Below are 14896 nucleotides of genomic sequence, written 5' to 3'. Positions count from 1 at the left end.
AATTAGAATAGAATAACTTTTATCACTTTGAAGGCACACTGATTGGCACACATTAAAATGAAATTTTATTGCAATTGGTACACCAGATGAATCTGCAAAGCCAATCCAGGAGGACCCCCAGGTTGTGCACCAGCTCAGTTCCAAAACGTGACTGCATGACCCCAGGTCACTGAATCTGTCCCAAATATGAGTCAATTGCCAAGCATCTTAGTTTTGATCCTCTGACCAGGGGATGTCGCCATGATGGCAAGTGTGAAATATGGTCATAATAAAGTCACTTTTTTCAGTGTCATTGTAACGTCAAATGCTTCCTAAATGAAATGTTATAAGTCCAGGACTATCTGTATATAATTGGATATGTGAAAAAGCAACACCAACAGGCTTGAGCTTGAGGGCATCCCAAATTTCAGGGCCAAGACTTGGCCTCTTCTACCCACACTGAAACCAGCCATGGAGAACTACAGTAATAAAGCTCCTCCCATTTCCTGTCTCCAAAGCCTGTCATGGAGGATATCATGATCATTGTTATTGGAAGCAGATGAGAGGTCTAGAAGAGACAGAATGACTGTACCCCTCCTACCTTAAACCTAGCAACAGTCCATGAGAATTGCAGCCAATGCCGTTTTGGTGATGTGCCCCGGTCTGAAGCCAGACTGAGAAGGGCCCAATGTCTTTCCTCCTGCACAGCCCTTTCTCCGGGTGGCAAAGGCAGAGCTGGAAGCAGAGAATGAATTGAAGTCCCAGGCTGCCAACCTTTCATTGCCCTCTTCAACTGAACTTATAAGCGATCATAATCTGCAGCAATGCCTTGAACTGCTCTGCCAGGAAAATCTCTCATGGTTTTCTTATGCATTACAAACTGCTGTTGGAGGCATAAAGCCGGCCAGGATCCTAACTGTCCAGAAGGAAGGGGAAATACTCTTCCAGCCTCTCCTGAGCGTGGAAAATAAATATGAATAGTTCTGTGACAGGTTGTGACAGGAATTGGTGCCAGAATTTCCATTGCTAAGCAGGGGTGGGGCACCAATAAGAATTACCCAGCTTGTTAGCTAAAAATGGAAATGAATGAAAATAAAACCACAGAGACAAGAAGTCAAGCTTCGTTCTTACAGCTTTATCAAGTTACAGAGGGACGTTCTGAGGAGTTATCCTGCACACCACCTAGAGGAAAAAGTGGCTGGAACCAAGGGAGGTGCACTTTCTCCCTTCCTATTTGTACGTCATTTGTAGCCCACCCACCCACCGCCAAAATGGATCTTTCCTTCGGTTTAATTGCCGTTTCTGGCAAAAAAAAGCTTCGGGCTCAGCTCCAAGGACAATGCCCCCTCGGGAGACCTGGAAGGAAAGGTTTGGGGATGGACCCTCAGGGAGAAAAGCTACCAATCAGCTTAACGGGAGTCGAATAGGACTTGATGGTCCACACAAGGAAGCACCGAATCAATGAGAACATCTTCAAACGCCTTAGAGTAGAACCAGCATGTTCTTCCGCCATATGTCGCTAGATGGCGCACCACTCGCGGCCAGGAATAAGGTACGGTACAGCGGCGGCAGAAGTATTCTAGGAAACCAGGGGGGGGGGGGGCTGGGCTGGGCTGGACTGGAACGGGTTGATATGATAGGGTATTGTATTCCTAGGGAGTTTATTGATCCGCCCAGGATCCGTATTCCTAGAGAAGACGTGGAGGAGGGGAGGCGAAAGGCAGAGGAACTTCCTCTTCCGGCTCACGGGAGTGTTTTGGTGTCTGCGGAGCCTCTTGTGCTGTTTGGAGGGTCGAAGCGGCTCCTGGGAGGTGAGTGGAGGGAAGGTGGGAGGAGAAGCAGGGAGCAAGTCGGGCCCTTTGGCTTCCTCCACGGCCTTAACGTGGCTGCTGCTTCTGTATCTTCTTCCCCTCCCCAAATTTTATTCCTCTGGGGCTGCGCGATTTAAAACTGCTGCCTGTCATTTTCTGCTGGGAAATGGCAGATTTCAAGAAATCTTCATATGTTCTTTCTATTTCTTAAGCGCCCATCAGTTTCACGGGGAATGCGGATGCTTTAAATCTTGCATAGCATTTGGGCACCATTTCATCTTTTATATTTGCCCAGCTTTCTAAATTTAAATAAAAAAAGTGAATGCACTTTTGGGACATTTTACACACTGCTACACCTAGATTGCCTACCTAGATAAATTCATACGTTTTTATTTCTGTGTGAATAGGCGTGCGTATCTGTTTGATCTATCCAAGCCAAAAAGAGAATATTATAATTGACCCAGTATTTGAACCTGGATCTTGCTAGCCTGCTATATGCCAAATGAATCATAATTAATGTTAGAACTTAAACTATAATTTTAATTTTTTTCATATTAATATATGAGGGACGGGTTTCCCATTTCACATGTTCTACAGCCATTTTTTAGACAATAATGAAACTAACTCATTGATATGAATCTTATAGACAAAGAGGATGCCAAGGAGATTACTGTGGAAAACAGAAACTGAGAAGCATCATTAAAAAGGAAAAGCCATCAAATACATTTCTTTTGGAAAGTGAAAACCTCTTTTCACTCCTCAGCAGATAAAAGACAAGGGAGCCAATAACAAAAACTTTTCAGCTGGAAAAAAATATGTGGAATTGAAGCAACTGTTACTAAGAAGTCAAGGGGGATGATATCGGAATAAAGAAAAAGTGCAAATACCTGGAAGTCAGTGGGAAGGAGGAAAAGGTCCCTTGGAAAGTTGGGCATGTATTATTTAAAGCCTTTGAGGAAGGAAACAATGGCTTGAATCAAACAACCTCCATGTAAGAGATCACAAATATTTTTGGTCTCTACAAAAATCCAAGAATATCAGTGTTGGAAAAACAACATAGACAGCTTCACTTGGGGGGTGGAGTGGGAAACACATTGTAGATCACAGCTGACTATGCATAAGAGGATCCACAAAATGAAGCGCCATAGAAAAGTTTGCAAAGCTTCACTCAGAAAAGCTTCTTCATGATTGATGGAAGGACCCATACCGGAGAGAAGTGCTGCCAATATGACAAAAGATTTACAATGCAGACGAATGTGATGAGTCAGAAGAGGACTTGCACTGGCAATAAAGACTTTGAATGTCCTGATTGTGGGAAAAGTTTCACATGGAATTCTGAGTTGGTGATACACCAGAGGACTCATACAGGAGAGAAACCATATGAGTGTCCAGATTGTGGGAAATGTTTCAGTCTGAATTGCAATCTTTTGAGACATCGAAGAACTCACACAGGAGAAAAACCATATGAATGTTCGTATTGTGGAAAATCATTCCAAGATAATTCCCACCTGGTGAAACATCAGAGGATTCACACAGGAGAAAAACCATATGTGTGTCTAGAGTGTGGGAAAAGTTTCAGTCAGAATTACGACTTGCTTATACACCAGAGGACTCACTCGGGGGAGAAATCATATGAGTGTCCTATTTGTGGGAAAAGTTTCAGGAAGAATTTCAATCTGGTGATACATCAGAGCACTCACACAGGAGAGAAACCATATGAGTGCTTGGACTGTGGGAAACATTTCAATCAAAATTCCCACCTGGTAGAACACCAAAGAACTCACACAAAAGAGACACCATATAAGTGTCCGGATTGTGGGAAAAGTTTCATTCGAAATTCTGACTTGGTGATACATCAGAGGACTCACACAGGAGAAAAACCGTATAAGTGTCCTGATTGTGGGAAATGTTTTTCTCGGAATTCTTCCCTGGTGCTACACCAGAGAACTCACACAGGCAACAAACCATATGAGTGTCCAGACTGTGGGAAACGTTTCACTCAGGGTTCCAACCTGGTGAAACACCAGAGGACTCACACGGGAGAGAAACCATATGAATGTCCTGATTGTGGGAAAAGTTTCAGTAAGAATTTCAATATGGTGTTACACCAGAGCACTCACACAGGAGAGAAACCATATGAGTGTCTGTATTGTGGGAAAAGCTTCACTCAGAATTACAACCTGGTAATACACCAGAGGATTCACACAGTAGATAAACCATATAAGTGCCCTGATTGTGGGAAAGGTTTCCTTTGGAATTCTCAACTGGTTTTACACCAGAGAACTCACACAGGCAATAAACCATATGAATGTCCGGACTGTAGGAAACATTTCACTCAGAGTTCCAAATTGGTAATACACCAGAAAATTCACACCAGAGAAAAACCATATGAGGGTCTTATAAATCATGTAAGGTTACACATAAGGGAGAAACCATTTAGATTGCTGACAGTTTTCCAGACAAAATTCCTCTCTTATTGTACAGAAGATATTCCATGAGGTCTAATTTGATGTGTGTAGAGGAATCATTATCATTTCTGATCTCATGCCAAGCTCAGCTGAGAAATTAACAATTCTAATTTCTCAGCTGATTGTTTTTATTGTTAAACATGAAGGAGGAGATCTGTGTTGGGAGATCCTTTCTGTGGCCCAGTACAGTTATTCCCTTCCACACAGGGATGACAGGTGAAGGCCTATATTTGGCCGGCAAAAGAAACTTGCCCAGCAACAAAATTCTGCTAAGCAATAGAGATGAGCACTGACTCCTAGAGTCGGACATGACCGGACAGAGGAAACCTTTAGGAGGAGAAAATCATGTCAAATTTCATAGGAAAGAGGGTTCCCATAAAATAGTTAATGAGAAATAGTTCCCATAGGGCTGGAACTGCAGTAGAAAAGGTTCGTTCTTAAACTCCTATCAGCAAAATTTAAAGGAATGGGCAAGGAGGATGCCCCTCCATCTCAACCAGTAGAACAGGTAGATGCAAAAAAAATAAAGGTAGGGGAATAATGAGAGATGGCCCACTGGCACAGCACTTATAATGCAGTATTGCTAGCTGACATTCACCACACCTGCAATTTGATCCTGATGGGGCTTAAGATTGACAGCCTTCAATCCAACTGGGATCCATAAATGATTGTTGTGGGCTATATGCTGACTCTGTAAACCAAGACTGCTATAAATGGTTCTCTGGTGATATATTGCTATAATAAAGAAATAGCTTTAAAGGGGATGACCAGGAACTTTAATTGTATCTGCAAAGAAAACAATCCAGTGCAACTTTCATCTCAAACGCCTTACACGTGGAATATGGGGACACTCATTGTTTTGTGCGCAGCTGCGTTCTGGACCATTTGAATTTTTGGGTGGTCCAGTGCAGTGATCCAAATAGGAGGTGAACTATGTGCAAGGCTTCCTGGTCCAGAAAAGGGGCACAATTGGCACACTAGGTGAATCTGCACAGCCCTTCCCCAAGTTATGTCCTCCTCAAGCAGGAGCTGTGAGTCAAGGAATACCTCCAAATTATACACCGGTTCAGTTCAGGGAAGTAGCAGTCTGTCGAGAGTCAATGATGAAATGTCATCTGGACAAGAAGTGGGGAGGGGAGAGGCAAAATCACATGAATACTCCATCTTGCTAGGGTTGAATTGAAGTTGGTAGCCTCCAGGCATCACTCTGGTGGCTGGAGATACTTAATGGGGTATCATAAGATGGATGGCGTTCTTGGGCGGTTTAAGTTCCAAGCTACTCCATATTGCAGACCCCTAGGACTGAGCCGTTCCTCTCCTACCTAACCAAGTGGAACCAGCTAGGAAGGGAGTAGATCAGGGGTAAAATTCAGCAGGTTCTAACAGGTTCTGGACAACAGGTAGCAGAAATTTTGAGTAGTTTGGAGAACTGACAAATACCATTTCTGACTGGCCTCGCTCCATCCTCAGCCTCCCAAGTCCCTGCTAATTGGGAGGAAATTGGGATTTTGCAGTATCCTTGCCCAGCCATCCCCACAGAGCCTGTAGTAAAAAAAAAAAAAAAGAATTTCACCACTGATCCACCACAATCCTTAATGAGTTTATAAAATGTGACATCACATGACCACAACATTTAATGAGGGCAATTCCAGCTGTTCCACATTTCCAATAACTCCAGGACCACGTGGGTCATTAAGTGAGCACTTCATGTGACTGATGTGGAAAGAAGTAGGAGTGCCAGGCAAGGAGGCCAGCAGCTAAGAGCTAAGGGCAAGTGAGTGGTCTCCAGGCCTGCTCCTTTCTGGGTGTGGGAGAGGAATTGAGAGGGAACTGCTTAAATGCAGGACTCTTTAGATCAGCTTTCTAAATGCAGGACTCTTTAGATCAGCTTTCTAAATGCAGGACTCTTTAGATCAGCTTTCTACAAACTAGCACCCTCCAAAGACTTTGACCAAGTTGCCTTTGGGTAGATTCAATGGTGGAATTCTTAACTCCTCTGGAAATGGGAGGCTCCTCCAAGGAATTCTGCCCTCTAGTGAGATTTAGCATTGCAAGAATGCAGATGGAAAAATAATATCTCCTCTTTAGATGTGTTTGAAAGCAATGTGGGTTGGGGCTTCAGGTTTTTTTGTCCCGTATTTCATTCTTCTATTAGTGGGATGAAGCTGACAATCATTTAGGGCAGTGTCTCCTTTCCTATTTGCACATCATTTCCCCCTCAAGGTATCTAACGGTTTAGTTGCCTTTTCTGGCCAACGAAGCTTGAGGCTCAGGTCCAGGGATAATGAGTGCCGTCTTGCCTTGGTAAGACCACACTTGGAATACTGCATTCAGTTTTGGTCACCACGGTGTGGAAAAGATGTGGAGATTCTAGAAAGAGTGCAGAGAAGAGCAACAAAGATGATTAGGGGACTGGAGACTAAAACATATGAAGAACGGTTGCAGGAACTGGGTATGTCTAGTTTAATAAAAAGAAGGACTAGGGGAGACATGATAACAGTCTTTCAATATCTCAGGGGTTGCACAGAGAAGAGGGAGTCAAACTATTCTCGAAAGCACCTGAGGGCAGGACAAGAAGCAACGGGTGGAAACTAATCAAGGAGAGAAGCAACTTAGAACTGAGGAGAAATTTCCTGACAGAACAATTAATCAGTGGAGTAACTTGTCTGCAGAAGTTGTGAATGCCTCAACATTGGAAGTCTTTAAGAAGATGTTGGATAGGCATTTGTCTGAAACGGTATAAGGTTGGGCAACATGGAGCACCACTCGCGCCCAGAAAGAAGGTACGATACAGCGGCGGCAGAGGTATTCTAGGAAAGCAGGAGGGGCTGAGCTGGACTGGAACGGGTTAATATGATAGAGTATTGAATTCCTAGAGAGTTTATTGATTCGCCCAGGGGCAGAGGAACTTCCTCTTCCGGCTCACCAACGGCGGAGCCTCTTGTGCTGTTTGGAGGGTCGAAGCGGCTCCTGGGAGGTGAGTGGAGGGCAGTTGGGAGGAGAAGCAGGGAGCAAGTCGGGCCCTTTGGCTTCCTCCACGGCCTTAACGTGGCTGCTGCTTCTGTATCTTCTTCCCCTCCCCAAATTTTATTCCTCTGGGGCTGCGCGATTTAAAACTGCTGCCTGTCATTTTCTGCTGGGAAGTGGCAGATTTCAAGAAATCTTCATATGTTCTTTCTATTTCTTAAGCGCCCATCAGTTTCACGGGGAATGTGGATGCTTTAAATCTTGCATAGCATTTGGGCACCATTTCATCTTTTATATGTGCCCACCTTTCTAAATTTAAATTAAAAAAGTGAATGCATTTTTGGGACATTTTGCACACTGCTACACCTAGATTGCCTACCTAGATAAATTCATAGGTTTTATTTCTGTGCGAATAGGCGTGCGTATCTGTTTGATCTATCCAAGCCAAAAAGAGAATATTATAATTGACCCGGTATTTGAACTTGGATCTTGGTAGCCTGCTATATGCCAAATGAATCATAATTAATGTTAGAACTTAAACTATGATTTTATTTTTTTCATATTAATATATGAGGGACGGGTTTCCCATTTCACATGTTCTACTGCCATTTTTTATACAATAATGAAACTAACTCATTGATATGAATCTTACAGACAAAGAGGATGCCAAAGAGATTACTGTGGAAAACAGAAACTGAGAAGCATCATTAAAAAGGAAAACAAGCCATCAAATGCATTTCTTTTGGAAAGTGAAAACCTCTTTTCATTCCTCAGCAGATAAGAGACAAGGGAGAGAGTAACGAACAAATTTTTTGCTGGAAAAAATATATGGAACTGAAGTAACTGTTACCTAAGAAGTCAAGGGGGATAATATCGGAATAAAGAAAAAGTGCAAATACTTGGAAGTCAGTGGGAAGGAGGAAAAAGTCCCTTGGATAGCCAAATTGGGCGTGTATTATTTAAAGCCTTTGAGGAAGGAAATAATGGCTTGAATCAAACAACCTCCAAGTAAGAGATCACAAATATTTTTGGCCTCTACAAAAATCCAAGAATATCAGTGTTGGAAAAACAACACAGACAGCTCCACTTGGGCGGGAAAAAACATTGTAGATCGCAGCTTAAGAGGATCCACCAAATGAAGCGCCATAGAAAAGTTTGCAAAGCTTTACTCAGAAAAGCTTCTTCATGATTGATGGAAGGACCCATACCGGAGAGAAGTGCTGCCAATGTGACAAAAGATTTACAATGCAGACCAATGTGGTGAGTCAGAAGAGGACTTGCACTGGCAATAAAGACTTTGAATGTCCTGATTGTGGGAAAAGTTTCACATGGAATTCTGAGCTGGTGATACACCAGAGGACTCATACAGGAGAGAAACCATATGAGTGTCCAGATTGTGGGAAATGTTTCGGTCTGAATTCCAATCTTTTGAGACATCGAAGGACTCACACAGGAGAAAAACCATACGAGTGTTCGGATTGTGGGAAATGTTTCCAAGATAATTCCATCCTGGTGAAACATCAGAGGATTCACACAGGTGAAAAGCCATATGAGTGCCTCGATTGTGGGAAAAGTTTCAGATGGAATTCCCACCTGGTGGAACACCAGAGGACTCATACAGGAGAAAAACCGTATGAGTGCCTGGATTGTGGGAAAAATTTCAGATGGAATTCCCACCTGGTGGAACACCAGAGGACTCATACGGGAGAAAAACCATATAAATGTGTAGATTGTGGGAAAAGTTTCTATCGGAATTCTCACCTGGTGGTACATCAGAGAACTCATACTGGAGAGAAACGATATCAGTGTCTGGATTGTGGTAAAAATTTCACTCGGAATTCTGGCCTGTTGATACACCAGAGGACTCACACAGGAGAAAAACCATATCAGTGTCCAGATTGTGGGAAACATTTCAGTCAGAATTCCTGCATGGTGAAACACCAGAGAACTCACAAAGGAGAAAAACCATATGAGTGTCTTGAATGTGGGAAACATTTCAGTCAGAATTCCAATTTGGTGATACACTGGAGGACTCACACCGGAGAGAAACCATATGAATGCCCAGATTGTGGGAAAGATTTCAGTTATAAGTCTAGCCTTATAAATCATGTAAGGTTACACATAGGGGAGTAATCATTCAAATACCCAGATTGCAGACTGTGTTTCGCACAAAATTCCTCCTCCACCTGTGGCAAAATTTAATGTGTGTAGAGGAATCTTGAATTTTGTTTCTTTTCTCTCATTGAAAGCCCAGTTGATTGTTATTAACTAATTTGTTGCATGATTCCTTTTAGTGAAACATGGCTTTATATAAAACATGAGAGTGGAATAGAATAAGTTGGAAGGGACCTTGTATGTAATCTAGTCCAACCCACTGCTCAAGCATGTTATCCTATATCCATGATGGCAAACCTATGGCACTCTTGCCACAGGTGCGGAGCCATTTGTTATGGTGCGCAAGGCGTTGCCCTGTCAGCTCCAGCACAGCCTTCTTTTAAGGTCGTTTTTCGGTTGAAGCCGGTGGAGTGGGAAAAAACGGTCCTACAGCCAAACTGGAAGTCACCGTTCCCAAACTTCCGGTTTGGCTGTAGGGCCATTTTTTGCTCTCCAGAGCTTTCAGGAGGCTTCCCTGAATGCTCCAGAGGGCGAAAAACAGCTCTATGGCCAAACTTGAAGTCATTTCTGGTTTGCTCGGAGGGTAATTTTTTGCTCTCCGGAGCCTTCAAGGAAGCTTCCCGAGGGCTTCAGAGGGTGAAAAACAGACCTGAGTAAACCGGAAGTCACTGTCCTATACCATTTCTGACAAGTAGCAGTCACGTCCCTTCTTGAAAGCTGTAGTGATGAAGCATTTACAAGTTCTGAAGTCGAGTTGTTGTGTTGGTTGATTGTTACCACTGTCTGAAAATGTCTCATTTCTAGGTTGAATCTCCTCGATCAGTTTCCATCCATTGTTCCTTGTCTGGCCTTCGAGTGTTTTGGAAAATAGACGCTCCCCTCTCTGACAATCCCTCAAATACTGGAAGACTGTTATCCTGTCACCCCTAGTTCTTTTTTTCACTAGACTAGCCAAGCCCAGTTCTTCTAACCATTCTTCATATGTTTTAGCTTGCTGGCCTCTAATCTGATTTGAGCTTCCTTTTTCTTTCTTTGCTCTTCCTTTCTCTAACATTATCTGACATTCCTTTCTCGGGCCCAGTGTGGTCGTTCCTTATGGAATCAAGGGGAACTGTTATGCTGGGCCAGAGTAAAGTAGCTTACATCTCTATTACGTATGTTTGCCATCCTGAGATATTTCTACATATAATAAAGGGGGATATAAACATGTATGTATGTATGTATGTATGTATGTATGTATGTATGTATGTATTTTTATTTAGCATGAAAATATGTATGGCAGCCCCACTCATAATGATTCCACATGGTTTACATCAATAAAACCTTAATACAAAAAACAATAATCCCTGTATATTACAAATGGCAAAATGCAAAGCCTATAGATTTAACATTTACTTGCCCTACAAATACAGGGCACTTCTAGCAAGGTTGATTGTATTTGGATGGTCTGGAAATCCCAAAAATGTGATTCTTGATTTTCTTCGATTTATAAGTTAACCAGGCCTTTTTGGCCTTTCTAATTACACAGGTCTGCAAAAAAAATTTTTTCGAGAGTTGTTTTGGTTATTCCAGATAATCTATGTTTTTTGGTGCGCTGAATCCGAAAATGACCTCCATTTTGTCATAGGACATCATGTTTCCTGACAATTTAGGTAACTATGTTAAATAAGGCAATACCTCAAAATAAATGGAAATAGACTTATAAAATTAAAGTTTTATTACAATATTTTCATGAAAATCCTTTTTTGAACCAAAGTGAGCTCACCTACACACACTAAACTCGATTCTTCTTCCTCGTGAGGCTCCTCTTGGTGCATTTACGCTTGTGAGTAGCATCTGGAATGTCTCTCTGAAGCATCCAACACTAATCTGCCATCATTGTAATGCTCCATTTTCCCTGGTATCTCCTTTCCATCTCTTTAATGTCTTGGTGGAATCATTCACCTTGTTCCTCCCTCACAGCTCCCAAATTTTCAGGAAAGTAGTCAAGGTGGGACTGGAGGAAATGCACTTTCAAACTCATCAGGCAACCTAAAGCTTGAAATGCTTTCAGCATTCTTCCGACGATCTTTTTGTAGTGAGGATCTTTGTTATTGCCTAAAAATTTCTGTACAACTTCTTTAAATGCAATCCACCCTTCTTTTAGAGGATCCGTCATGGTATTGACAAACTCTTGATCAACTATAAGCCTTCGAATGTCTGGTCTGACGAACACATCTTCCTTCAATTTTTCCTCCGACAGGCATGGAAACTTGGTAACCAAGTATTTGAAACATTCTCCATCTCTTGGAAGTGATTTTATGAATTGCTTCATCAATCCCAATTTTATGTGGAGAGGTGGTAGAAGAACTTTATGGGAAGGTACCAAAGTTTCTCGGAGGACATTTTTTTCACCGACTGTTAGCACCCTCGGCTGCCAACTCTTCTTGATCCAGTGATTTTGTCGGTCTCGACTGTCCCATAGACACAGAAAACAAGGGTATTTGGTATACCCAGCTTGTTGCCCGAGCAGCATGCACAAGACCTTCAAGTCCCCATACACTTGCCAACCATGGTCTTCATATTTAAGTTTACGAAGAACCAATTCCAAGTTCTTGTAGGTTTCCTTCAAGTGTATGGAATGACCTACAGGTATGGAAGTGTAAAAACCATTGTGGAGTAAAACTACTTTGAGACTTCTTTTTGAAGAATCTATAAAAAGATGCCATTGCTCTGAATCATATTGGATTTTAAATTGACCCATCAGACCTTCGACATCGATGCAATAAACCAACTTGTCTTCCTGGGCGAAGTAAGGAACGAACTCCTTTTCACGATGTCTGAACCATGAAGATGACACGCCTGGCAACAATAAATTCCTGCTTTTCAGCCTTGATCCGAGTAACTCAGCGGCATCTTTGGGAAGATTCAAGTCTTTTACCAAATCATTCATCTCCTCCTGAGAAAACAGTTTTGGTCTTGTATCATCTTCAAAGTCAGAATTTGATTCGTCATCTGGTTCAGTATGACTTCACCTTCATCGGAGCTAGGTATCTCTTCCAAGGTAGCAGGGGGTACTAGTATATCTGTGCCATGGGAAATGGGACGAATTGCTGAGTGAAGATTGGGGTATGAAATGGAATGCTTCCATTTGGAATTAAACCCTGAACCATGAACAAAAGTAACAGTCATCACTATGGTTCTTTTGCTCTCGCCATACCATAGGAATCCCATAATGGAAAGATTTTTTCTTACCCTTGAACCAGTTTCGGAGGTCCTCAAGACACTGTTTGCACACTTTATGAGGCGCACAAACTTCATCTCCAATTTTTAGTCCAAAGTATGCAAAGTATACTTTTTTCACAAAGTCTGTAATATTCTGCTGTTGCTTCAACACTATATTCACCACAGATGAAACAGAAACTGTCTGGTGAATTAATACACTTTTGCGGAGCCATAACATAACGGTTGAAGAATGACGAGCTAACATGAATTGCAATGAAAAAGTGTGAACAGCCTAGAACCAAGAACCTGATGATGATTCATGCACAAGTGTGGCATGCAGGAGAGAGCAGCTCTGTGTCTGTACATGAGATGTCACAGTGCTGGCCACACCCCCTGCACTGACCGGAGATGCTGCTATCTGCTCTGTGTGTCCCTCTCACTGGATTCTTCAGGAAATATTAACCCCTTCTATCATTAGAAGCTTAAAACTTGCTTAGCTTATGTATATATTGCTGACCATCAGATTTACAGTGCTATATTTTTTTTACATCTCAGACAAACCCTTTAAGTTTTTTTTTGGCATTTTATGTCTTAAATGCACTTATGTGAATTAACTAATAGTAATTTAAACTTTAAATTTGGTTAAAAACCCATAATATAAAAAAAAATACCCAAAATTTAAAAAAAATTGATAAATGTGAAGACAATTTTGCATGTTGTGGCAAATCAGGACATCTAGGAGTTTTTTTCAATATTTTATTTGTTTTCAGCACACCAAAATACATGGAAATTAGATGAAAATAATCAAACAGCTTTTTAGTCGCAGACCTGTGTTATGTTCGTGCCTGTTGCCATTCTTGCTCAAATCTGGTTATCTTTCTCCTTGCAAGGAGTTAAAATGGAGAAGTTCACGGCAGGATTAGCAGCATATAAATTTGATAATTAAATAAATGCATAGATCTTCAGTACGTCAAGCAACCTGCAGATGGGCAGCCTCAGCAAGGCCCTTTTCCATATTAATCCTTTTCCTCTGATTTATTTAAAATATTTATGTAGCCAGCTATCTTATAATAACACTGGCCGGCCTCCCAATCAGTAATTAACTTAAAAACTGTATTAAAACCAAATGCATAAAAACAAAAACCTGGCTAAAATCAAGCTTCTGGTGTGCAGCTGCCTTTTCTTATCCCAGTGCTTAGGGGAACGGCTACATCTTCTTTCCTTTACAGAAGACTAGGAGTATAAAGGCCTGCCAAACCTCAGGGGGAAGAATGTCTGATTGGGCAGGAGCTGCAACGGAAAAGACTCACTTCCTAGCTCCTATCAGATGGTAATATTTAAGGCAAGGGGGCTAGGAATGTGCCCACCTTATCTGATCTGGTAGAACAGATAGATGGGAAAATAATAAAGGTGGGAAAGTAGGTGGTGGCTCTGGTTAAAATGCAGCATTGCCAGCGGACTCCTCCCACTGTCCGGAGTTCAATCCTGAGAAGGCTCAAGGTTGACTCGGCCTTCCATCCTTCTGAGATCAGTAAAATGAGGACCCAGATTGTTGTGGGCTGTATGCTGACTCTCTAAACCAAGAGGGCTATAAAGCACTGTGGGGTGGTATATACACTATATTGCCAAAAGTATTTGCCCACCTGCCTTTACTCGCATATAAGTGACATCCCATTCCTAATCCATAGGGTTCAATATGACGTCAGTCCACCCTTTGCAGCTACAACAGCTTCAACTCTTCTGGGAAGGCTGTCCACAAGGTTCAGGAGTGTGTTTATGGGAATTTTTGACCATTCTTCCAGAAGTGCATTTGTGAGGTCACACGCTCATGTTGGACAAGTTTAGGTGGCCTACCACTTCGTGGCTGAGTTGCTGTTGTTCCCAAACACTTCCACGTTCTTATAATACAGTTGACTGTGGAATATTTAGGAGCGAGTGGATTTGTTGCACAGGTGGCATCCTATCAGAGTTCCATGCTGGAAGTTACTGAGCTCCTGAGAGCGACCCATTCTTTCACAAATGTTTGTAAACACAGTCTGCATGCCTAGGTACTTGATTTTATACACCTGTGGCCATGGAAGTGATTGGTATTGTATTGTACTTGTATTTATTAGATTTATAGGCCGCCCAATCCCGGAGGACTCCGGGCGGCTATTGGAACACCTGATTCTGATTATTTGGATGGGTGAGCAAATACTTTTGGCAATATAGTGTAGATCTAAGGGCTATTGCTATTGTTATAATAAATAGCTTTAAAGGTGATGACCAAGCCCGTCCAGGAGGATGTCATGGTCATTGTTATTGAAACCTCATGACAGGTCTAGGAGGGACATAATGACTGTACCCTTTCTA

At 42.1% G+C, this 14896-nt stretch overlaps 2 protein-coding genes across 2 annotated transcripts in view; both read left to right on the top strand.

The window, feature by feature from the left end:
- The first annotated feature begins 2870 nt into the window (after positions 1-2870).
- LOC148047673 (uncharacterized) lies at positions 2871-4288 on the top strand. Its single transcript, XM_087708100.1, has one exon. The coding sequence runs from the start codon at positions 2975-2977 to the stop codon at positions 4286-4288; it is 1314 nt and encodes a 437-aa protein (XP_087564226.1). The 5' UTR covers positions 2871-2974.
- A 2896-nt stretch (positions 4289-7184) lies between these two features.
- LOC106548132 (uncharacterized) overlaps positions 7185-14896 on the top strand; it is a 29049-nt gene continuing 21337 nt past the window's right edge. Inside the window, exons 1-2 of the mRNA XM_087711744.1 lie at positions 7185-7235; positions 7880-9339. Of these exons, the coding sequence (XP_087567870.1) occupies positions 8411-9339 (929 nt within the window). The 5' untranslated portion in view covers positions 7185-7235; positions 7880-8410. The remainder of the gene's footprint in view (positions 7236-7879; positions 9340-14896) is intronic.

This window comes from Thamnophis sirtalis, unplaced genomic scaffold, assembly GCF_051295495.1.
Source record: "Thamnophis sirtalis isolate CommonGarterSnake01/CBP01778 unplaced genomic scaffold, rThaSir2_p1.2 scaffold_3, whole genome shotgun sequence".
NCBI classification, from domain to species: domain Eukaryota; kingdom Metazoa; phylum Chordata; class Lepidosauria; order Squamata; family Natricidae; genus Thamnophis; species Thamnophis sirtalis.
The sequence above is the reverse complement of the archived record's forward strand: the minus strand, read 5'-3'. Positions and strand labels throughout refer to the sequence as shown.